Genomic DNA, 25,651 nt, shown 5'->3' on the forward strand with positions numbered 1-25,651 from the left:
GTGCCACTACAGGGACACGGGACCAGGACAGCCCCTGGCCATATGGCGGGGGTCCCTGGTCTGTTAGCTGGCCAGTCACTGCTTGGACTACAGCACATACACACACACACACACACACACACACACACACACATACCCTGGAGACTGGAGACTTGGGGCTTTGCAAAGGGTTTATGGAGACTTTCAGCTCCAAATTTCATTCACCATTCCTCTAGAAAGACAGGAGAAATACTTAGACGACGCTTCTGGACAAGTAGAGTGTTAACAGCTTCAAACCAGAGAGACAATTCAGATTCAATGAAGATTTACTGTGACTTTCAATTCTAAAGAATATTTGATGCCAGACAAGTATAAAATAATTGTGGCATTACTTGTTCTGTGTGTGGCAGCTGCTGTTCTTATCTTAAACACAATAGAGTCGTCAACGTAGAGGGAAACACATTTTTAACCTTTGCAGTTATTTACTACATTTACCACAGGCACTGTATCTTTAGTACAAATTTTTTTGTTATTCTTCTGTCTGTGTGCTGAAAGCAAAATGTCAACGCTAATGGAGTCAGAAGAGAAGCAGAGGCAGCGCGTTAAATGCTTCATGTCTGATTCTCAAACGTTGCCATTCTAACATGCGTCACGTTAAACATGTGAGCGGCGGCGGCACAGCGGTAGAAAGTGAGAGAGAAACATGGGTCAGAAGGGCAAGAGACAGACGAACAGGTCAAGCGAGTGAGCGAGAGAGGAGAGAATAAAGTAGTCAGAGTGACAGACAGAGAAAAGAGCAGCCAGGGAGAGAGGAGCGAGAGATTGTAACATCACACTGCAGGGTCCCTTATGGGACAGCCGCAGACGGAGCGCGCTCTCTGCTGCATGCAGGAAGAGGAAGCTTTGCCAGCGCGGAAAACATACAAGAGAAGAAGGAAGAGACGAGCAGAGAAAAACGCAGTTCCCCCCAGAGATGAAGTGAGAATCCTCTCTGCCGCAACACAAACAGTGTGCAGGCGGAGAGAGAGAGGGGAGGAGAAGGCAGGCAGGGGAATACATATGAAAGAGGGGAAGGATAAAGAGAGGAAGCAGCCGTGTGGATGAGTAGATGAAATGGAGGGGAAGTGGAGGTGAAAGGTTCAGAGGAGAAGGAGGAGGAGAGAGGCAGACGAGGTCGTGTAGGTGTATCTGTGACGGGACGACGTCACGAGATGAAACCGTAGAGTTCAGAGTGTGACGTGTACGTGGAATATATCAGCATATTAAAGTACACGCCACTCAAGTTGATGATCTCATACCTGCTGAGATGGTTTGATCTCTCTATACATAATACATCATCTATGATAGATCAATGGACAAATTAAGATTCATCTATGAGGAAACCATCGCACACAAGAGCTGCACTGTGTTTCCTGAACTGTGTCTGTCTTGAATGCTCGGGAACTTCATGGTAGATCGGAAAACCGTCCAGCTTCTCCTCCTTCTGTCCCTGTTTGTCTCAAAGCTTCACTTTCCACGTCTATAGATCTGTTAGTCTTCTCAAGTCTAGTCCTCTAAAACCAGGATACCCGTGAAACAAAGCTGCAAAACAGAAGTTGGAGAATTGTCACTTAATGTCATTTGCATAATCTTTGCGGGTACTTGACATGCGGCGATAACGCAAGCGTCGCAACTCCGCATGGATCGAGTTAAACAGTTCCCTCGAGCGTCGCCTAACTTCAGGTGGTGATATTGGAAAAAGTGTTCTCGCGCTTTTTGTGTACCGACAGTTTATAGACGGGCTTAAACGTGGAAGTGGTGCAACTCGGTGAGAGGAACTGATCACAGGCAATAACTCAGAATCTCTATGTACTGTGTGTGTGTGTGTGTGTGTGTGTGTGTGTGTGTGTGTGTGTGTGTGTACAAGCATTCAAACCAGAGCCGGGGGCGTGCAGAATTTTCTTTTTCTTTTTTATACTATTTGTTTTTATTGAAGCAAACATTTTACATGACATTGCGCATACAATTATAGGATATTTTGGAGATCATTTTTTTTAGGCGTGCAGAATTTTCACAGGCCCGCGTTACAGGGGGACTGGGGGGGGGGGGGGGGGGGGGGGGCGGTGTTGGACAGGTGGGGGAGAGACGGGTGGGACAGGTGGAACAGGTGGGGGGGTGCCCAATATAAAATGTGAAATTGTATCACTTAGCAGCTGAGTGCAGATCAAGCTGTGTTTGAATCAGGAGGCATAAGTGATACACTGTAAAAAAAGAAGGACTCGTCTTTCCTTCTCTTCTGTCTTCACCTCCTCCTCTCCACACACACACACACACAGGTGTGTTAAATCACATCGCCTCAGTAAGACTATTATCAAGTTTTGAATAAGACATTTTGCCCTCCCTAATATTTCTATTATTGTCTTGTTTTTATTCCTCTCCTCTCCTCTCCTTTCCTCTCCTCTCCTCTCCTCTCCTCTCCTCTCCTCTCCTCTCCTCTCCTCTCCTCTCCTCTCCTCTCCTCTCCTCTCCTCTCTGCTGCTGCCAGGGGTTTACATGATTTGATCAATGTGCCCCCCCCCTACATAGTTGAACTTGTGGCCTACTTCTTTTTTTTTTAAGGTGCCTTCGTCCCCATTTTGACGAGTGCGAGCTTATCGATCAGTTTATTCTATTTGCCACTGAACACCCCCCTGCCCCCCCCACCCCCACCTCCTCCCTGGCAAGTCAATAGTGGAGGATTGAGAGAGTGGGTGCCTCCCCTGACCTCCCCTCTCTCAATCTCTGACTCCCGTCTCGTCCACACATACACACACACACACACACACACACACACACAGAGAGGAGCGTCTGCCCGTTGCAGCCACACCTCTGATCCCGGCTACAATTTTGATTAATCTAGAAGTGCTGCAAGGTCAGGGCGGGACTGTGTGTGTATCTGGTGTTAGCTGATGCTGTCAGATAAAGGTCTTAAGCCCTGGCGGGGTTGAGGCTCTGTTTGTGTGTGTGTGTGTGTGTGTGTGTGTGTGTGTGCCAGGGTGGGTGTAGATCATGGCGAGAACTTCAAGCTTGAAGCAGGGATCAGTGTCCTGTACCCGGGACAATGCTCACCTTTTGTGTTGGTGTGTGTAAATTTGTTCTCATACTGATCAGAGATTTTGTTGGCTGAGAGTTCTGAAATGAAGTCACACCATCATTCATCTTAGAAATCGGATCCTCTCCCTTCTCTCTCTCTCTCTCTCTCTCTCTCTCTCGCTCTCTCTCTCCCTCCCTCCCTCCCTCCCCTTGCTTCCTTCTGTGAGTTGCCTCATTCTTGAAGGCCCGACTGGAGGTTCGGCAGAGCAGGGAGGAGATAATTATTCTCTTTCTGTCTCTGGTACATTTCCCATGTAAAATGCATACAGCTGCGTCTGGGAGCGGCTTTATCAAAAGGTTAACTCTTCCCCGCAGTTGTCTGTGCCTTCAAAGGGTGGCGTTCCTCAGACGGCGGCGGCGGCGGCAGCAGACCGCTTTACGTTTTCCTGCTGTTTAGTTTGGATGCTTGCTGCACTTCTCGCTGACCCACCGCTGGCCCGACGCTTTTGTTTCCCCAAACTTAACTTCCAATCAAGAGACGAGCCAGCTGTTGTTTGTGCGGCGCTCCAAACATCGTTTCCTCTGTAGCCGCCTGAGTGCAGATTCACTCACAGCCAAAAGATGCAGACATGAATACACACGTATGTGCAGATATTTAGCTTTACATGCAAACATTTTAATGCCGTTTTTGACTTTGAAGTGTCGATTATAGTTTCATATTCAACCAAACATTTCAGCCTGAACGCCGTCGCTCTTTAGATCACCTCATTGTGACTCATAAATCTCCTGCCTTTGTCACCTTCACGTACGGTGTTATTCCCACATATACTACTGTCACTCACACACACACAAACACACACACACACGCGCGCAGGGTGAAGTAACATGTGCGCACACTCGAGGCCTTATGTGGAAGGAACGCTGCCTGGGAAAGTGATAGCAAGAGAAAAGAAGCTCTGGAGAGAGTGAGTTATCTCTTTAGATGTCATTGAGGGGCGCCTCTTTTCTCTCCCTCTCCTTCCCCCTATCATTTCCCCTCTTTCTTCCACTTGCTCTCTCTCTCTCTCTCTCTCTCTCTCTCTCTCTCTCTCTCTCTCTCTCTCTCTCTTGTTCCCACTTACTCTCTCAAATCATGCTCGCCTCCAGTGGTATTCAGACAGTCCAAGGACAAAGTAGAGATATGCTAGGAGCAATGGACTGTCCGTCAGCATGTGTGTGTAAGTGTGTATCTGTGTGTGTGTGAGAGAGAGAGAGAAAGAGAGAGAGAGGTTGATGTTGAGACTTTGAAGCCGCTCTCCCCTCGCTTTGCCAGATCAGAGTCTGGTCCCTCTTTGTTTAACGCCATAACGCTGCCAACGCTCACAGGAAACGCACACACGCACACACACACACACAAACAAACAGACACTTTTTAGGGACACAAAGAAAGGTTTAAGATTCACCCGGAGCAGTGCACACGCCGCTTGCTCTTGTCGAGGTCACATCCTTGCGTTTAAGGACTGTTTCGTCTCCTTCCTTTGATATTTATTGACTCGTCAAGGTGACTATAATGGTATTAAATATTTAATTTCCATAAAGATATTTCAGATGTGCAGTGTGTGCGTGTGTGTGTGTGATGATTCGCCCCTCTAGTATCCCTGGCTCTGTTATGAAGTCACGCCGTGCGTTACCGTGGCCTTGGCTTGTCTGATTGGACCAGACTGAACTAAGATGGCTCCGGGATCTGTGACCCTGAGAGGAAGACGCACACACACACACATTAAAAAAACAACTCAACTCAACGCCATGCACATACACACACACACGGGTCAAAGAAATCCATCCCGCAGACAGACTTCTTCTTGTGTGTGAGTGTGTGAGTGTGTGTGTGTGAGTGTGTGTGTGTGAGTGTGTGTGTGTGTGTGTGTGTGTGTAAGAGTGAGTGTGACGCGTCTACTCCGCTCTCTCAAACAAACAGGGGAAATCCTCCTCGTCCAGCCTTGTCCATCATCCAGCTCTGGGACATCTCGCTGTCCCAGAGCACGTGGGCGCCCGCAAACCCACAGCATTTTGCCCCCAAACACACACTCGCGCGCACAAACACACTATATATATATTTATACACAGGCACACACTCACACGGGGCCCCCTTGGCTCCAGCCAGGTTCCCCTGACGCAGGGACACACGCAGGCAGGATGTGCGAGGGAAAGGTTTGTGTCAGTGTGCGTCTCGTAGCCCTCCTCGGGTTCTGACCCTCTCTTGACCGGGCGGCTTCCTCCTCCTCCATCTCTCCGTAAACAAGCACATCCCCGCGTCTGAAGGCGTGCCGGCTCGCCAAGTGTAATAACATCACTCATGTTTTGATGTGAAGCGGAACGTCTACGTGAGGCGGGGAGGCTGATTTTTGTGTGTTGTGAGCCTCGTGTGTTTCTGTGTGTGTGTGTGTGTGTGTGTGTGTTGGCGTTTCCTTGTGATTTGCTGTGGGGTGGTAGATCTTCGTCATGGAGGAAGCCGTGTTAACCTGCCACCTTGGCTGTCCTCTCCACCCACTATTTATCCTCCGTGTCTCTAAAAACTAAAAACATACATACGCACACACACACACACACCCACACACTCACACAGGGGTCGTCTGCTGGTCTTGTTGAGTGTGTGTCAACTCCATTAGCACATTCCCCGATAGGGCCCGAGCCCTCTTATCTGTTGCGACCCATTAATTACACTTTGTTCCCTTTAAGTGATCTATTTCAGACCTGCCCCGCCCTCACACCCACTCTGTGCTATCTGCACCCCTGGCCCACTCGCTCCCCACCTGACCCCTCTCTCTCTCGCACTCTCTCCCCCCCTTTCTCTCCATCTATACACTCACCCCCACTCTCTGTATGTGTTACAATGCATGGGATCACAAGGTCATGTGACAAGTGGCGCCATACATTAGCAGGTGTGTGTGTGTGTGTGTGTGTGTGTGTGTGTGTGTGTGTGTGTGTGTGTGTGTGTGTGTGTGTGTGTGTGTGTGTCGACAGATGAGTATACCGCTTGTGGTTTTAAGATGTTTAATGCCAACTCATATTCAAACAGCAAATAATTTCAGGTATTTGGCTCATACGTGTAAGTGTGTGTTTGTGGTTTATGCGTGTGTGTGTGTGAGTGTGTGAGTCCTGGTAGGCTGCATGAGCCCATGAGCGAGTGCCGAATGAATTCCCTCTGGTCCCAACAACAGAAATGTTAGAGTAAAGTTGAGGTGTGTGCGTGTACATTGTGTGTGTGTGCGTGTGTGTGTGTGCGCACTTCTTTTTTTCTAGGATTTTTCTCGACAGACACCCGAGCGGCTTCTTCTTCACGTTGGCATCGTTCTGGGTGATTGACGGACGTTATGAATGGCGATGCAGCGCACCAAGCGTATTAGCTCGCGGCGCTGAGCAGATCCTTGGGTGAAGTGCCAGTTATGCCCGCCGTTGCTATCGAAACCACTTCAAGCTTTTAGCTCTAAACGCAGCTCTCAGCGTTACTCTGAACACGCAACGCCGTGTTTCTCCTTTTGTACGTAGTGAAAGCAGCGATGGAGCCACTGTATAAATGTTTACACTCATTTGTATTGTGGAGTTTAAGTTAGAATAAAAGTGAATATTGCAGTTTAATGCACTTACAGCAACTTTGGTGTCTTAATAGTGCAATGGTGCTCTTCCAGCGTGTGTGTGTGTGTGCGTGCGTGCGTGCGTGTGTGTGAGGGCGCGGTGCGGCCCTGAGTGGATGGTAGGGGGGGGTTCTCACACTCAAGGTTGTCTGATTCTGTGAGTGTTGCTTGTGAATGCAGCCTGTGGTCCTTACAGGTGTGAGGGGGGGAGGGGCTCTCTGAGCCTCTCCTCCTCCTCCTCTGCCTCCTTTGTGGCTGAGTGATGTGTGTACGTCTGTGATATTGTAGACGTGTGCGTGTGTGTGTTTTTGTTTTTTGTTGTTCTGAAGGGAGGTGCGTGCGCGTGTGTGTGCCATTGTGTTGGAGTGGAGCAGAGGTTGTGCATGTGTGTGAATGTGAGGAGCGAGTGTAGTGCAGTCGTGTAGTGAGTGGGCAGTTTGGATGCGGGTGTGAGATGTGGGTGACTGTGTGTGTGTGTGTGTGTGTGTGTGTGTGTGTGTGTGTGTGTGTGAGAGAGAATCTATGCCAGTCTGCTTGGCAAAGTTGTGTGTTGCGACCCTTCCCCAGGCATCATTGTGCGCGTCTGTGTGTGTGTTTGCACATGTCGTCGGTCCTGCCTGTGCGAGTGCACATGTACGTGTGCGTGCAGCAGTGCCTCCCCTAATGGACGCTCTTTGTGGGGGCCTCTCTTTTCAGCCATGCTGCTTTTGAGACACATTGTGCCTGGGCATAGAAACAGAAGCTCTCCATTGCTCCTCAATGGGCCAAAAACAAAACCATGTCAGGCGAGCTAGCAGCCCCCGAGTGTTTGCCATTTAAGTCCCAACCAATGGTGGTGAAGATGGAACAAAGAGCCCGGACAGGGAAGGAGGCCTACACTGTTTACAGTGCTAATGTCTGGGTGGCACTCCCAACAAGGCCCCTCCATACACACACATGCGTATGCACACTCACTCTCTCAGTCGGACACACACACATGCAGAATCAACAGGTACATGCTCAGTCCTTATATGTGGAACGGTAGAGTGGAGAGTCTGTCACCAGGAACAAGATAAGAAAGAAATCTGCTCCTCAATTCATGTGATCAAGATACGGGCGCTTTGTGTTTTCATAATTATTACATCATTTATCTCGGTGTGTTCACACTCTTTATACCACATTTATTAAAAATGTGTCATTAACTCCATACAAGTTGCTTGTTGATCTGACGAAAAACAAGGAAACGCTATAGAGTTTAATTTAAAACACTTTTGTCATTACAGTTATTTATTTAACAATCCCCAATTGATTGATTTTGTTGTATCGGTATTTATTATAGGGCTTGATAATGCATGTATATTTGTATCTCTCCTGACATTGTGCATATTCTGAGTATATTGACTAAAATTGACTTGAATTTAAGTATCCAATCAATCTTTAATCTCTTATTATTCCATTTTATTCATAATATTATTCTGATGTAAATGTGTAAAAGCTGTATCTGTTAAGTGCTACAGGCAGCTGTCGCCTCTCTTTCCCTTCAAACCGCGCCATCCCGTCTCATTGGAGGAGAGTGAAACAGCTGACACAGAGCGGCGCTGTCACAGGCGAGGGCGGGCGGGCGGCTTCGGGCTTTGGGGTTTTTTTTTTCCTGAAGAGGAGAGGGGAGAGCGTCTGACACTGGTATCAAATAGCCCGCGCTGTCCTTGGACTGAGGTTATCTTGTAAATACTCCGCTCCAAGTCTATAAAAGCGAGGGTCCTTTATGAGCGCCAAGGCCACTCATTCATGTAAAAATAAAAAAAGCACTCAGCGCCGTCTCAGTGTCTGGGTGTGGAGGTGGCGAGCGGGGGAAGAAAAGATGGAGGGAGAGAATTAAAGCAGAAAGCAGAAGAATGAGCAGAGGTAAAGTGCTCGGTTGTCTTTTGTGTGAGGCGCTTTGTTCCTCTGCTTACTTCCTGCACAGTGGCGGCGATGATACGGAAAGTAAAGCAGTTTACATCGTGACGACGCTTTCAACAAGTTAATGTAATATTCTCTGCTTTCTCTGGGCTGTCGCTCTATTTCACTCACTCACTGTGTTATTCAGAGTAAATAGTCCCTTCAGTGGGCCTCAAAGCCAGTCAGTCAGTCAGTCAGTCAGTCAGTCAGTCAGTCAGTCAGTCAGTCAGTCAGTCAGTCAGCCAGCCAGCCAGCCAGCCAGCCAGCCAGTCAGTCAGTCAGTCAGTCAGTCAGTCAGTCAGTCAGTCAGTCAGTCAGTCTAGGGCTTCATCATCTCTGGGTGTGTAATGAGTTCTGCCTTGTTTTTTGTCTAACAACAGCACAAAATAACAAGCAAAGTAATTAAAAGCATTACGAGGGGAGACGAGCGTCCAAAATGAATCACGTTTGATGAAATGAGCTCAGTTTGGAGTGTGTGTGTGTGTGTGTGTGTGTGTGTGTGTGTGTGTGTGTGTGTGTGTGTGTGTGTGCACACGCCATTTGTGTGTCCAACCCTCGCAGACATGTAAAGGCTTTTGTATTTCCAGACTGATTTCTTATAAACAAAGTCAGATGTGGACATGGAAGCCTTTGCACACACGCACACACACACACACACACTCCCCCCACCCCTGAGTGGGAATGGAGGGGTGGGGCGGGTTGGGTGGTAAATTTAGATTTAATTAGCTTTGTGACTGTGGACAGCGTCTCGGTGTTGTGCTAAGAGAGGACGGCGTCGCTCTGACCGCCTGTCACCTGCCTGGGCTCTTTTTTTTTTTTTTTTTTTCATTTTTTTTGTTTTGACCTCATCTCCAGTGGCAACGCGTCTCAGCCCCTTGGACAGACAGCCATGTGGGACAAAATGACACTCTTGACCCGTACACAGCAGGAAAACAAGAGGACAGCACGCATAACTGACCAGACGTAACGTGTGTGTCTGTGTGCGTGTTACTTGTCTGTATGAAATGCAGACACACACACACACCACACAGTCATCTTCACACACACACACACACACACACACACACACACACACACACACACACACACACTCTCTCAGACATACCGAGGCAGATCATCTAATAATCAGAGAGTGTCAGCGGCGGAAATCCGATCGTCTGACAGTCAGGATGGAGATAACGATTCCCCGCCGCTGATCCATGCAACAGATAGTTTCCACAAACAGCACGGCGGCTAAGGTTACACCCGGCCAGGCCCCCGCACCACCTCACGCCTCCACCACGTGCTCTCCCTGCGCCGCATACAGATAAAACAAAAGCTCCGGTTACCGCCAATAGGAAATCGATAAGAAAAAATCCAGCGTCTGCGTTTGATTTTTTGATGAAAACTTTTGACAAGAGGAAATGAGAAAATGTTTGTTTGTGCGCACAGTAATATCGCACACGTCACTCCTGCCAGGTACTGTGTTGTATTGTGTGTTGTGTTTTTATTTTTTTCTCCCCCTCCTCGCGATGATATCATTGTTTATCTCATTTTCAAATTGAGGCTCATTAAATGTTAAACCCTAATGTCAATATATTTGATTAAGCGCTCATAATTGTTTTAAAAGAAATTCAATTTGCAGGAGAGGGAGCGTCGTCGTTTTACATTTCCCTCGCCTGGAAGTCAACTTAATAATTTGAATATTTAGTTATGTCATAAATGAGTTTGAAGGAGAAAAAAAACACACAGCTTCCTTTGCATCAATGTAATTACAAAAATGTTTTATAAAAAATAAGCGTCTGATTCAAGTAAAATAGGCCATTTGTACACAAGCAATTAACTGCTGCGGCTTTAAATAATGTAGCCCAGATGGAACCTAATTATAGTCGGCATGCTTTGATTCTGTCTTTCTGTCGGAGTATCACTCGGGGCGTCACTTTGGCTTTTCAGTCACCTAGCGTTTGTTTTGAAATTTGTGACAATCAGAGGCGATTACCATTTGTAACAACACGCGGCGTTTGGTGCGGAGGGAAGAAAGCATGGCCCATAGCTATGGAGGAGTTTCCTTGTTTCGTTTTAACAGCTCCAAACTCTCCTCTGTTGCCTCGCCGCGCTGCACGCAAACGATAACAACTGTGTGTGTGTGTGAGAGTGAGACCGTGAGTGTGAGTGTGAGTGTGAGTGTACGTGCATGGGGACAGGTGTTGGCATATTTTGTGTTGCTTTTGGTGTGTGTTTTCAGGGAGGGCACAGTGGGTATGTGCTATGTGGGAGTGTGTGAACGAGTGCCATCCACGAGTAGATACTTGCAATACGGTGTGTGTGTACGCGTGCACGTGTGTGTGTGTGTGTGAGTGAGGATCTTTTACCGGCGTAGAGACAGAGGCAGATCAAACAGTCAGTCAATTACCTTGAGAGGGCTCCAGTGGCTGTGACAGAGAGGAAGAGGCTAAATATCCAGGATCAAATACACTCCTCTGCCTGTCACATAATGAGGCAGGCTCACCGGGCTAAGCCGGGACACACACGGGCACACACACACACACACTGGTCAAACACAGGCCCCGTGTTTCGGAGCCAAGGGGCCAAGGCCTGAAACTTTGTTTTGACCTGAGCGCAGCAGAGGGCATGGACCGGGAGGATCCAGTTCTGCACCTTTCTGCGTGCTCTGACCTACAAGGGAACATGTTGTACCCGTGTGGGTGTGTGTGCGTGTGTTTCTGTGAGTGTGTGTTCTCTAATGCAATTAACAAACACATTTTGGAAAGTGATAAGTGAGTTTCCTTGTAGTAAAGACCCAGTTATATGGAGGTCGCTGTAGCCTCCTTATTGTATTGACAGTAAATGACAACAGTTTGGCTTTTACAGTAAAACTTTATTAGTTGAATAGAATGACATGTTTAAAAATTAACACATGAAACTTCAGTGATTCATACAGAGGACAGCACATGTGGATACAAAGAGGACACTTTAAAGTCAAAGTTTGATCCATTACTGAGCTGATTAAAATGTCCTAATATATCTCATTTTGTGGGAAATCTATTTCTTGGGAAAAATACAAACAAAACTTTTTTGCTATCGATCCCAGTAACACTTAAAGATAACAGTATGATGTGTGGAATATTTCTCTCTCTCTCTCTCCCCCCTCCCTCCCTCTCTCTGTCTCTCTCTCTCCCTCTCTCTCTCTCTCCCTCTCTCTCTAAATCAGTGGTCACATCTCCACTTTGACCGCATCCATTAGGTCCGACACACTTTGCCAGTTAAAGTGAGAGTGGACGTAAGCTGTTAAAGGCCTATTTAAGTGTGTGTCTGTGTGTGTGTGTGAGTGAGAGAGAGGATTTATGTCTCTGTGTGTGTGCGCTTTTGAAGGGGGGGGGGGGAGTTGGCCTTTATCTCAAAGTCCCTACCGTACAGAAGAGAAAGGAGTGGAGGCGGGGCGGGGGCGGGGCTTAAAAGCAGAGTCATCGGAGGGGCACAGGCTCATCTGCATATTGGCACAGCGACGCCCCCCTGGTGACCCCGAACGGCGATGGGATAGGGTGGAGATGCTCGGCGGGCGCTTCCGGAAGGAGTTCACCGCCAGTTCAGGGTGAACGAGGGAGCGCTGCAGCGGCATTGATCGCTTCTGCAGGAGGGAGAGAGAGAGAGAGAGAGAGAAAAGGACAAAAGAGAAGTAAAAACACTAGTGAGAGAGAGAGAGAGAGAGTGAAAGAGAGAGCGATGAGAAGGGGAAAATGGAGTAGGAGGAGGTGGAAAAAGATCACAGTGCCTCAAATTGGATATAAATGATAGATTAGAGGTGTGAGAGGGCCGTGTCTTTGTTTTCCAGGGCCGGCTGTTACATTGAGCCCTACACAGGTAGTGACTCACCCACAGTGCCGCCTTATTGACTCCCCTGATTGCCAGGCCAGTAAATTTGACCCACGGCACCGACTGCAGTCTGCTCGCTATATACCGAGCACCGCGGTCCCTTATCTCACAGTGATCAGTGACCCTCTCTCACACACACACACACACACAAACACACACACACACACACACACACACAGGAGCAAAACCTACACTCAACCCCAGACCTCACACTTACCCCCAGTCTTACAGTCATCCACACACACTCACACACACACACACACACACACACACACACACACACACACACACACACACGCTCGCACACCATCTCCATTAATGTGCCCAGGCAGGGGTCAATCTAATAAACATGGGGTCATTTTGGTGGTCATCGGAGGCCTGTCTACAGTCAGAGAGCCTTAAGGTGCTTCCTAATTGTATCCCTGCGGCCTTCCACTCCGGGTTTTTATAGCCATTCCCATGTACACAGGGAAGGAGGGAGGCAATAAGGAAGGAGAAAAAGGACTAAAGGAAGGAGGAGGATGATGATGATGATGATGATGCACCAGTTCACTAATCTGAGGGGGGATTTGGTTTTCAACATTTTACATTTCCCGCACTAACCAATTTCAGATATTACATTCATTTTTATCTTTCCAGAGGAATTTGTCGGGACTTATGATATTCTTATCTTTGAAAATGTCAGGTCTCAACAAAAAGACTCTTATTAAAGATTAAAAAAAAGAAGAAAAACTCATTACTGCTGGACTTGTATTTACTCCTCCCTGCCTGTAAACACATGTAAATTCCCTCAGATTCATCTATCACAGGATGAAACTCTCAGTACGGTGTGGCGGCAAACCTATTCTCCCCACGGGAAACAAGAGGGCATCCCAGTAATGCTGCTCAAGTCCAGTTACAGTTGTGTTGCTAAGCAGCTGAGCTGCTAGCCAGCGGCGGGAGAAACAAGTCATTATCTTTTAGCTCTCTCGCTGAATGGTTGGCGAGCGCGAGCAGAGAAATGACGGGCAGCAGCTGCAGCCACGAGCTGTCCTCATCACTGAGGCGGCGCACACAGAGGGGAAACAAAGCGGCGGCCATCGAGTTTGCGAGCCACCCAAGCAAAAAGCAGGCCGGTGATAGCCTGACCTCGCAGGCCGACAGGAACCCGAGGCGTGTGTACCAGATTTCAAGCTCCAGCGTGACCCCAACTTGGGAACCGGCTAACCTGGCGGAGGCCGGAGGGAAACCCGGCACTGACGCCGCCCCCGCCGCCCTCAGGACCACCTGATACGCCTGCCGCTTCCCCCTCCTCAGCTTCTGTCTTCCTTCTCTCAATCAGCCCTTTAGAATGAATGACTCCCGCTCCACTGGTTTCACTTAGAGCAGCCATTGTACCCAACTCATTCAGCTGAGGGCCTGAGATGGAAAGAGGGACGCTCGGTGGTGTTGATGATCAGGTGTCCACTTGGATAAGGAATAAACGCCGTCCCATTGGAGCGACGGGTCATAGGCTGTCACGGCTCTCATGCGTAAGGCCGCGGCCCGCACAGAGCCGTGCAGTGCATTGTGGGAGTGGTAAACCCTGAGAGGCTAATTATCTTAATGGAAATGGTTGGTTTCCACCTTTGATGCTGCCCGGCTGTGTGCGCAGCAGTATATTTGTTATCACTTTAGAATATCGACTTGGCCCGGAGCCTTTCACAGTAAACACACACCGTCCCCGTCTCGCTCACGCCTCTGCATGTGTGTGTGTGTCTCTCTTTTCACGTGTAGGCACGGAGAGGCACGAGCTGACCTCCTGGATGAGTTTCGACTCCATCTTCACGTTCTTCAGCGAAGTCCTGGCGGCGAAAGAGGGCCAGGAGGCGGAGGAGACGTCCAACGCCGTCACCACGCGCAGCAGCTCCCTCAAAAACAAACACCAGGACTTGTAGGGCAGCAGCAGCAGCAGCAGCAGCAGCAGAGACTGTGAGCGGTGGCAGAGCGGCTATGATGGCGAGGGCGAGCTGCAGAGAGGGAGGAGAATGTTCTAGAGCCTCTCTGCTTTTTATGATTTTCTCTCTCTCTCTCTCTCTCTTCCTCTGCACCCCCCTCTCTCCCTCCCTCCTTCCATCTTTCCTTCCTCGCTCGCCCTCTCCTCTCCCCGAGTGTGATTTCTCCCTTCCGGCCCTCACTGGCTTTCTCCTCTACACACACTCGCACACACACGCACACACACGCACGCACGCACGCATGGAGCATTGTTGTCGGAGGAGACAAGAGTACGGAGGTCACCGTGTGTACATCACAATAACGTTTTGCATTACTTCTAGATGAGTGCAACTGTCAAAGCAATATGGGCCCGAGTGTTAGCGCTTCCCCGGCGCGGCTGCGGGTACGGGGGGCCGGGGCCGCGCGGAGATTAAGGCTGACAGGAGCTGTGCACAATGCGCCGTGCTGCACCTCTAATTGTCCTGACATCAGCCTGAACTGAGCTAATGCCCTGCCTGCCCTCCAGTCCACACCGCTCAGCCTCTCCCTCCTCTTCCTCCTCTTCCCCCCCTCCGTCCTAAAGCCTGAGCTTCTTCGTTGCAGCCTGAACCCACCAAAACACAATTGTCTTCTTTTTTTTTTTTTAAACAAAGATGAAGTGCACACAGGTTACTAGTTTGAACAAAAGGCTGTTGTTTTTATGGCTTTCTCTTCTTCCTCCTCTTCCTCCTCTTCTTCCTCTAACTCCCCTGCACACGCCGTCAGCTTCTCTCACTCTGGGCTTTGTGGGAAATGTTTTTCTGACCCGTGACATGTAATTCTGGGTTTGCAATACTCGTAATCACAGGGATTTGTTTTTTTTCCTCTTCTTCTTTCTCAACTTTGAGCTAAATATGAATGCAACGTCTCTCACACAATCATGCGCTATTTGATTTGGTATATTAAGCCAACACTTCTCTTCCCAGTTATAAATGTTTACCTTAGAATGTCTCACTTTGAATTGGAAAGTGCGGCCAGACTCCATCTCTTTGTTTTTATTATAAATATATCTATTTTTTTCTTCTTTCTCTATTTGATATCTCTGAAATTGATGTCTCCGGGTGATTGAATGTGATGAAACAAATAAAACAAACACAACCTGTGCTGAATATGGAAAATTCCGGACAGTGAGCATATTTAAAATCACTTAAAGTCAAGCATCAAAATGGGTTTGAGGGATATCTCATTTTAACAGGAGGCAGAAGTCATAAAGCCGCAATATATCGCCTTACACATGTCAGGAAATCCAACTTTTCAATATTATTCCAAGCCTGAATGATATTTCCTTAGATGTTGTAGAAATGTAACATATCTATTTTCCCCCCGACCTGAAGTCCTCTTCTCTGCTGTGTACTTAGAAGTGACAAAGCCTCGGCCGCCTCACCGCTCAGCTGCACATAATCTGACTGTGTGACACAAACATGATCAAAATGTTTCCGTATCAACCACTCGGGGCTTAATGGAACACATTTGTAATGTGTCACGCATTAGTAAAAACTAAATCTCTGGATACCTTAGACACCTTCTCAGATATTTACTTTTTTCTTTTTCTTTACTTCAAATAGTTAACATTGTTTAACTTTTACACTGTGAAATCCTCCCTCTGCTGCCCACCGCACTGCACCGTGTCTCTGTCTGTGTGTCTCTGTGTGTGTGTTTGTGTGTGTGTGTGTCTCTGTGTGTCTGTGTGTGTGTGGGTTAAGGCTTTTGTGGATTATCTTTCCTCTGTAATGAGGCAAACCGCTGCTGATGGTTGCAGGCCTAATTTCCTTTTAATTTGATTCCGATCTCTCCAGGTTTCAGCAAAGAAGTCGGCTTTATTATTTGATTTGATGAGTTCCATTTCCAGATACCGTTGCTCATCTTTCTGCTGTTCGGCCGCCGTCAGTTCATTTTTCACCCCATAATTTGTATATTGTTGCCTTAGGAATAAACAAGACACTGGCTGCTCACTCACTGCTGGTGTTTTTTAATAAAATCCAGCATGTGGATGGAACTGAAGATGTAAGAGCAAACCTACATCCAAAGCACAGTGTCGGAATCAAAGGGAGATAATTTAACCGATTGCTCTTGAAGACTTGATTTTTTGCAGATGCTTTGCAGTTGTCTTTGGGGTTTTTCCTCTTCTTTTTTAAATCTCACTACATGCAAACGTTTGGGATTTCAAGAAACCGCAAGTGTCCTGCCAGTGTCCACATTCTCCCTCTGCTGTCACATGTCTGTCTCACTCACTTTGCATCACTCATCTCTGTCTCCGATGATTATTTTCAGGATTTTACAGTGCAACATTGCAGGCTTTTACCTGATTGGTTTAGTTTTTTTGTTTTATTTTAGTTTGTGATAATGTGGAAGCTGTCCACAGCAAAGAATTTTTAGTTTTGTTTTTTTAACCCTTATTTTCTGTCTCAAGGTAGATTTTGTTTTTAATTGCACCATGTTTTGCTTTGTGCTGTTTATTTTTTGTGATTATTGTTTTGTACTAATTGAATATTTTAGATATACTTTTACAAAGTAGATCACGTTGTGGATATCAGTGAATAAATAAGTAAATGAATGAGTGAATGAGTAAGTTCAGGGTCAATTGCAAAAATGAAGGGACACAGAAAGCTGCCTCGAAAATTCAAAGTTAGAACTTTAATTAACTCATCATCATCATCATCATCAAAATCACTCCTAATGTTTATAATAAACACTTTAACCCTTAAATTTTTATTTATTGTTCCCTTTAAAAAAAGTTTGGAGTTCATAAATGTTATAATCTGTCCCTGAACCATCCTCTCAACAAAGTGCTGCGTGATGAGGAAGGAAGTTTAAACTGTTAATTCCCTCTTTTTGTCAATTTGATCATTAATTTTGGTAAAGTCTCTCTCTCTCTCTCTCTCTCTCTCTCTCTCTCTTCCTCCCTGTGAGGTTTTACAGCATCATTTGTTTTCACACGGTGAAACCGATCAGGTCATTAAACGCCCCCTCAATAAATCTTTAGAAATCTTTTCCATTTAGCTCGAACAACAAGTGGAACCAGGCGACTTCAAAAGCACGCACTGGTCTCCTGGGGAGGGGGGGGCGCGCGCTTTGACATACCAAAGGGGTTCCCAAACTGCGGTCCGGGCATCCTCCAGAGGGACCAACAGTACACTTTTTAGGTGTTATGTCAGTGGTTTGTGGAGTTCGGCGGTTTCAGTCTCTCTCGCTCTCTCTCACTCTCTCTCTCTCTGCAGTTTGACGGGTCTCTGGTGTGTGTGTGTGTTGGGGAACACCCTGCACTGATATTTCAATCTTTTTCTTCTTTGAAGAGAGTTGTTGTCACGCTTGCTTGCTCAGGTCCCAACAAAAACAGATGAACTCTTTTCCAAAGGAACCGACATCAGGAAAAGTTGGAATGTCACCCCTCTGACAGCACCCCCTCCCTCTCTCTCTCTCTATCTCTCTTTCTCTCTCTCTCTCTCTTTCTCTCTCTCTCTCTCTCTCTCTCTCTCTCTCTCTCCTTCAGCGGATCACTGTCAGATCTCTATTTGCATAATTATATGCTCTGCTCAGAGGAGAAAACTAACCCTCAAATTTTACGGGTCAACTAACTGCAACAATCAATGTTTTATCAGCGAATACTAAAGAAAAATATCTCTAACAATCACAGCTGAGGAACTAAGTCTCTCTCTCTCTCTCACACACACACACACTCTCTACCTCGTTCCCCCCTCTTTCTCTCCATCTCTCCCTCTTCATCCTTCTCTCTCAATTTCTCTCTCTCCATCTCTCGCCTCTCGCCTCTCTCCCTCTCACCATCTCCTCTCTCTCCCCCTCTTTCTCTCCCCATCTCTCCCCCTTCACCCCCCTCTCTCTCTTTCTCTCTCCCGCGCTCTCTCCATCTCTCTCCCTCTATTGACTGATTGTCCTCTGAGGTGCATTCCAGATTCAAGATTGTGTTCTTTCTCTTCTTTCTCTCCATTCTTCCCTTCTTCTCTCTCTCTCTCTCTCTCTCTCTCTCTCTCTCTCTCTCTCTCTCTCTCCACTCCCCACCCCCTCCCTCTAAATATAAGGGCCCCCACCATCGAGTGCACAAACTCGTAGCCGGGCTTCGTTAGACGTCATTACATATTCATTGACTCGCAGAGAGAAACCATTTAATCCAGTGGAAACAACTCTTCAATCTCTCTCTCTCTCTCTCTCTCTCTCTCTCTCTCTCTCTCTCTTTCTTTCCCTCTCTCTATTCTAATAAGGCCTCTCAGACTCAGACAACACTTGGGAGCAAAGGGAGATTGGGTTTGCCTGAGCTTTCACAGGGAAGGGGGGGGATCACAGGTGTTGGGGTCCTATAAAGTGTGGATGGGGGGTGGGGGTTGCCGGGCTGAACAGGGTCCCTTGAGCAGGGGCAGTAGAGGTCTATGGATTTTAGTTATAATTCTGTGCATGAGTTGGTTGAAACTGAGCCACTCTGAGTTTATTTAAAGTTTGCAAGATAAAAAGAGAAAACTTGAGTAATGATTGAGAACACACACACACACACACACACACACACACACACACACACACACACACAGGGTTTCTCTGCCTTTGCTTTCATAAATATGCAATCATACAAATCAGAATTAGGAGATAAGTACAAAAAACACTTAGACTAGCCTGACAGGTGACACTTCCACATCATACTATAGGATCAGAGACACAATCTAGCGTCTCTGCTAATACTTACAAACAGAATGACCTAATGTGTGAGTGTGTGTGTGTGTGTGTGCTGGCATATAATGGTTGTGGGACAGCTGTTGGCAGGGTCCGTTTTACGGGGCTGATTCCATTTGGCTTTAATAGCAGCTTTCAGGCGAGCGACCCCCCCCCCCCCCCCCCCCCCCTCGCCGCCCCCTCAATTACACCTCCTCTGATAGCGCGGCGGCCTCGGGACCCCCGCAGTAAAACACACACCCTCTGAAATGCAATACAGTAAGAAGAATGGACCCCGAGTTTAAGACGAGGAGAGGAGAAGCAGGGATGAAGGAAGGAAGGAGGGACGGTAGAAAGATTGGGAGAGAGAGAGAGAGAGAGAGAGAGAGAGAGAGAGAGAGAGAGAGAGAGAGAGAGAGAGAGATACTTAAACAGGTCACCAGCGGTCATTTTGGCTCGGTGATGGCAGTGAGGATGAAGGCTCTCTAGGTGAAACGGTGATCGGAACCTTTGTCCGGCTGTAAGCTGAGCCTGATGCGTGAAGCCTGCAGACTGAGCCTCACTGAGCAGCTCAAGACGCAACATCCAGCTCCATGTAGATCAGCATCATATCACACACACACACACAAACACACACACACAGAGAATACACAGTGAAATCGATACCCACGGGTCTTGAACAGTCTTGAAAAATAAAGAAAGAAACAAAGAAAAGTGTATTTATTTAAATGTATCAGTTTATTTGAAGGCCTTAAAGGAAAAAGTTTAATCATTTTGACTTCATTACATTTTATTTTATTGCATATGGATTTATTGTTTATTGATTTAGTAACAAACGATAATTCACCATAAATAATAAAGCGCACAGTGTTTACGTAGTTTATATATATTTATATGTTCTATTTATATTTAGCCTATATTTCAATGATTCCTGTATATTTAATACTGTAATACTATAGTACAATTTAATACAGAATATAATCCGTAGGAGAAATTATGTTACGTTTTACTGCAATATTAAATATACTAGGTAATACTATAGGTTATATTAACTTATAGACCTAATTAAGTAAATAAATCCTCCTTAAAACGAAAGATCATATTAAGGCCATAAAGAAAAACTTAAAACATTAAGTCATTTAATTATCAATTCGATCTTTTTATTATTATTTATTATTAGACCGAAGACAAGACTAATATAGAATAGTTTTTGAATGAACCTGTGAAATTAATTATTTAATGAAAACATCAATCGAAAGATGAAGTGGACGTCGATAATTCCGTGCATAGAAATCTTCATCTTCAACGAATTCATCGATATTTGCTGTAATTTTGCTAGTAAAGTCTTGTAAAAGTTGTTAGTGATAGTTTGTGCAAAAAGGGGGAGCGAAATGTTCGAAGAAGAAGAAGAAGAAGATGAAGAAGATGAAGAAGATGAAGAGTTTCATTATGGGGACAAAGCTCAACATCATAAAAAATCGCGGTAAATATTCTGTCATCACTGAACACAAATTAAGCGCCGGACGCTTGAAGGTGTGAATAGAAGGAGGTGTGTGTGTGTATCTGTGTGAAATAAAGTAACGAAATAATGAGGCAGCTCCACAAATCCAGAAAGAACAATTTATCCTCCTTGAATCAATCGAGGAAGAATCGATCCTGTGGAGTTAAAGGGCCTCGATCCAGCACTGCCGAGCTCACTGAGCTGAACTCTAATGAGCTCCCAGTCTCACAGCAGCGAGTTTAAAAAACATCTGACGCGTTAGGTTGCGACACAATCCTCTAACTTTCACTTTAATATTATTTACTGTCAGCACAACAACGAAAAATAGAGGATTTATTATTAAAGATCCAAATATATTAAGATATTTTTACTTTGTTTATTTATTAATTTATTCTCGTTGTTTTCTCGAGTTGTTTTCCCGCTAATTTGACGCCACTTTGATAGTGTTAAGTTTCCAGAACAAATAGAAAAGCGTTTCTATAAGTTTCAATATACATTAAATTTGCGTTGTTGTTGTTGTTGTCTAACATTGTGTAACTCTGGTCTCGGTCTCTTTTGGGTTTGAATCAAAGATATGAAATCACATATTATAGATGAGTTTCATCACGCGCGCGCAGCCCTCTGAGGAAATACACACACGAAGAAGAGTAGAAGAAGAAGAAGAAGAACCCGGCCTCTTCCTCTTCCTCACCTTGCATCCTCATTACACCCACAGCACCCAACAAGAAGATGAAGGTCCAAATGAAGTTATTGCCATCCAATGATCTCAAATTAACCCCGGACACACACAGAGATACACACACACACACACACACACACACACACACACACACACACATACACACACACCGTGACAGACAGAGGAGGAGGAGGTGGAGGCGAAGGATTTGTGGGATTGGCAGGTGTGTGTGTGTGTGTGTGTGTGTGTGTAGCCCCCCTCCAGTAAAGTTAAGGCTCATTTTGAATCTCCGTGGTTAAGCGAGTTAATAACGCGCCGATATTAAAGGGCCCGCAGTCACCTTCAGCCCGTGCGCGCTTTGACGCTCCTGAACTCCTCCCTCCATCTGCGAGCCTCCACACACACACACACACACACACACACACACACACACACACACACACACACACACACTGATCCATCCAGTACATCAGCCATTCACATAATCTTTCTCTCTCTCTCTCTCTCTCTCTCTCTCTCTCTCTCTCTCTCTCTCTCTCTCTCTCTCTCTCTCCCTCTCTCTCTATCTCTCTCTCTCTCTTCCTCTCATTGTGTTTTTCTACCTGAGTCAGCAGGGAAAAGAAAAGAAAGAAGAGTGTTACGGAGTGAGGGAGGGAGGAAGGAAGGAAGGAAGTCAGGAGGGAAGGGAGGGAGCAGAGGGCGGTTTGACATGCGAGGAGTTGAGTGAATTTACCTGTGTGTGTGTGTGTGTGTGTGTGTATGTGTGTGTGTGTGTGCGTGCGTGCGCGCGCGCGCGCGTGTGAAGTTACCAACTCCACTTTATTGCTGTTTATCCCCGCAGCCAAAGCTGTCAAGCGGTGACAGATTGGCAGCATCTCTAATCAGTGGCCTCCTTCCCTCCTTCCCTCCTTGCTTCCTCCTCTCTCAGCTCAGTCGCTATTGATCTTCTGCAGACGGATTTATTCTCTCCATGATGCACAGAGTGAATATATGATGAATATACAGATTAATCCCCACACACACTCCTCAGACTCTGCTCTGTATGTGTGTCTTTCACGGTGTCTCCATCCCGCAGGTTGTACACACACACCCACTCACACACAGTTTTTATTAAAGGTGAAATTAAATAATAAAAGCTCTCGAATAGCATCTCAATATATTTCCTCCTGTAGAAACGGAATAAAGGAGCTTTCCCAACGCAAACCAACTCTTTCTCCAATTAAAGGTAAACATGTTGCTTTGTATCAGGCAACAAATGGAACGGAATTGTTTTAAATTAACATACTGTTTGATCTGAAAATGACAAATCAAAACGTTTCTTATGATTTTTTGTTGTTTATGGACGCAGACGCATAATAATTCTTTGATCTCGTCGAGATGAAAGGCGAGTTTGTTTATGGCCGCGCGACCTTAATGTCCACGACCACTCGATATGAATATTCATCGGCGTATTAGAATGAGAGCGGTGGGAGGAAGATGCCCTGAACTTCCCACTTGGCTCAGAATAAAGAAGAAGAAATGAAATATAAAGAGCTGAGTGAAATAAAGCTGCGTGTCAGAGGGATTGTTGCTTATCTGCTGACCTGCACGCTGCTGATGTGTGTGTATGTGTGCCTGTGTGTGTGTGTGTGTCGAGGTGTTAACCTGTCAGGGGGGACTTGTTAGGACTTTAACTCCGACTGCTGCCGGTCTCCAGACGATCCGGGGGTGGCATCGATTTGAAACTTGTCCCGTCTAATTTGATGATAACATCCAGGCTGCCCCCCCTGCCCAGCCGCAGCACCATGGACAGCGCAATGCCGTGACCCTTGCCACGATATCAAATTACCCCCCCCCCCCACCCTCCCACCCCACCACCACCACCCCAACCCACGGAGGGAGACCTGCACCACGTTTCCTAGCGAGAGAGAGAGCGAGAGAGAGCAGGGGCGGACATAGTGACTTGAAAGCCTTCGCTCACCCACAAATCGGGCCTTTTTCAACCATAAATATTATTGTATTGTATTCAGTGTAACTCTGTGATAAAAAAAAATCTAAAATCCATCAACAAACATTGGAATTTATACAAAAAAAAGATTTAACTCATAACTGTGGACAGCTAAATAAGATTTATTAACTTTATTCAAGCTCTGTGATGATGTCTAACAGGAACCGTTGAAAAATATGAAAATCGATGTGTATTAAAGTTGAAGAGACATGATGAAAAATCTGCATATCACACCTCGGATCTCCGGCCAAAGTCTGGATCATTAGAATAAAATATCTATTGTAAATAAGGGGGGGCTTCTTACCTAGGGGGCAAATTCCTATTTTCTTATAATAAAGTCTAAAGTCCACCCATGAGAGAGAGAGAGAGAGAGAGAGAGAAGAGAGAGAGAGAGAGAGAGAGAGAGAGAGAGAGAGAGATCATGTTGAACTCATTTTTCCGGGTTGACCAAAGACAAATCTCCTTGGATGCTGGTGCTGGGGCTCAGTAATGTTGTGCTCCATCAAGAGGGGGCCCGGCCTTCACGCTGTGACCCCCAGCACAGGCCCAGCACAGGCCACCGGTGCAAACAATCTGCACTCATACTTTCACTAAAGCTTTGTTTTTGTCCTTAAAGGATCCAACTGTGACCTTAGTCCATTTAATATCTCTGAGTGTGTATGAGGGGAGGTTTAGGGCCCCAGCCTATAAGAGGGGCCCCAGTATAAATCTGATACTGTGTTATACAGATACAAAACTGAACCATATTCTATTTATACCTTTTATTTTACACTAAACTTGGCTCAAAAACCTGACATGTCTTCCTGAAGATTGAGATTTTTCATAACTGACTGTTTTTAATTTAACTTCAAGTTGTTTTTTTCTGATCCTATAATGTAAACCTGCTCTATATGAGGGCTTCCTATACAATTTCACTTGAACATTTTGTTCACATTTAGGCAGAAAATTATACTTTGAAGATACCAACAATATCCCCAGTTATAGGAAAACATTGATACAAAGGAACAAGTACCAGGATTTGTCAAGGGCCCCCAAAATCACTAAGTCCGGCCCTGTAGACTGATGTACTAATAGGCCCTTTGAAAATCTGCTTTATTAACTCTTTTCTAAACTGTATCACCAAAGTCGCCTCAAAATCTGCAACTCAATAATCCCCAAATAATTGTGTGTCAGACGTGATCTTAAAGGTCACAGAGAACACACACTGCACTTCCATGTCTTATACACACACACAAACACACACACACACACACATAAACAAACAGCATTTACCATAAACATGTCAGAATTTAATCCACCTGTGTTTTTGAGCCAACTTCTCCAAGTCACCAGTCTGTTACATAAACTGGAGATAAAACAACTTTACACACAAGTCAGGTTTGAAGTCAAAGCCAAGAGAGGAATCAGAGAGAAAGAAAGTTGCAAACTGAGCTGGAAACTGGAGTGCGTGTGTAAAGTTTAAGATAGAGAGACCAAGCTGATGGAAGAGAGAGAGAGAAGGGGGGGGAGGGAAGAAGGGAGGGAGGGGGGGGGGGGCTGTTTGATGGAGCTCTACAGCTTTGAGACAGCTTGTTAATTAAAACCCCCAGAGATGAGGCTCTGCAGCCACCGTCCATATCAGAGCACCGCTAACTACACTGACAGCAAGTTACTTAACAGTCCCGCGCACCTTTTTATCACAGGCGAGCACTGAGATATTCTAATGCGTTCAAATCCCACTGTGGCGCTGGAATATCTTGTTTTTCTACTTAGGAAATTATGACAAACCCCCTTCTTCTACTCGCTGTCACTGGAGGGGATGGAGCCCCCAAATGACTGCTCACGCTTTAACACAAAATATATCCACGCAGCGGCTTAAACGTGGCAAATTCGATTAAGGGAGGAGGGAAAGAAAGAATGTCACAAAAAGAAGAAGAAGAAGAGTGAATTAGTCTGTAAGACGCAGGTTGGGAGGTATTAAATTCTTTAGCTTTATATTCTGACGTTTGGATTTATTTAAAAAAAATCAAAGTAGCTTATAGCGTTTCAGAGGAGTGGACGCGGGCGCCTGTGTGTGTGTGTGTGCGGATACAAAGGAGCAACACCAAGTCAAAACAAAGAGAGAGAGAGAGAGAGAGAGAGATAGAGAGAGAGAGAGGGAGAGAGCGAGCGAGATGGAGTGTGTTTGTGTGTGTGTAAATGTGTGTGTGTGTGTGTTCTCTTTGGTGAATGCATTTTCTGATCACTTTCAATCGAGGTCATCATAGCTTCGCCCCGCATGCATTATTCCACCTTAATTGAAGCCCGCAGCCGCCCTCTGCCTGCGGGAGCTGCGGCGCCGCTCCGCTCCTATATGCATGCATGTGCGCGGTGATGGCTTGTTAAGTCGAGGAAAACAAATACCAAGAGAGCCTTAGACAAACACTCCCAATGTGTGACGG

The 25,651-nt window shown here is 46.2% G+C and overlaps 1 protein-coding gene across 2 annotated transcripts in view; it reads left to right on the plus strand.

Annotated features, from left to right (window-relative positions):
- arb2a (ARB2 cotranscriptional regulator A) overlaps nt 1-17,106 on the plus strand; it is a 138,026-nt gene extending 120,920 nt beyond the window's left edge. For both annotated transcript variants that reach the window (XM_076154302.1, XM_076154301.1), the window contains exon 11: nt 14,172-17,106. In XM_076154302.1, the coding sequence (XP_076010417.1) occupies nt 14,172-14,332 (161 nt within the window). In that variant the 3' untranslated portion in view covers nt 14,333-17,106. The remainder of the gene's footprint in view (nt 1-14,171) is intronic.
- Nucleotides 17,107-25,651: the final 8,545 nt, after the last annotated feature.

This window comes from Genypterus blacodes, unplaced genomic scaffold (genome assembly GCF_046128005.1).
Source record: "Genypterus blacodes isolate CSIRO-AG114 ecotype Tasmania unplaced genomic scaffold, CSIRO-AGI_Gbla_v1 ptg000061l_1, whole genome shotgun sequence".
Taxonomy (NCBI): Eukaryota; Metazoa; Chordata; class Actinopteri; order Ophidiiformes; family Ophidiidae; genus Genypterus; species Genypterus blacodes.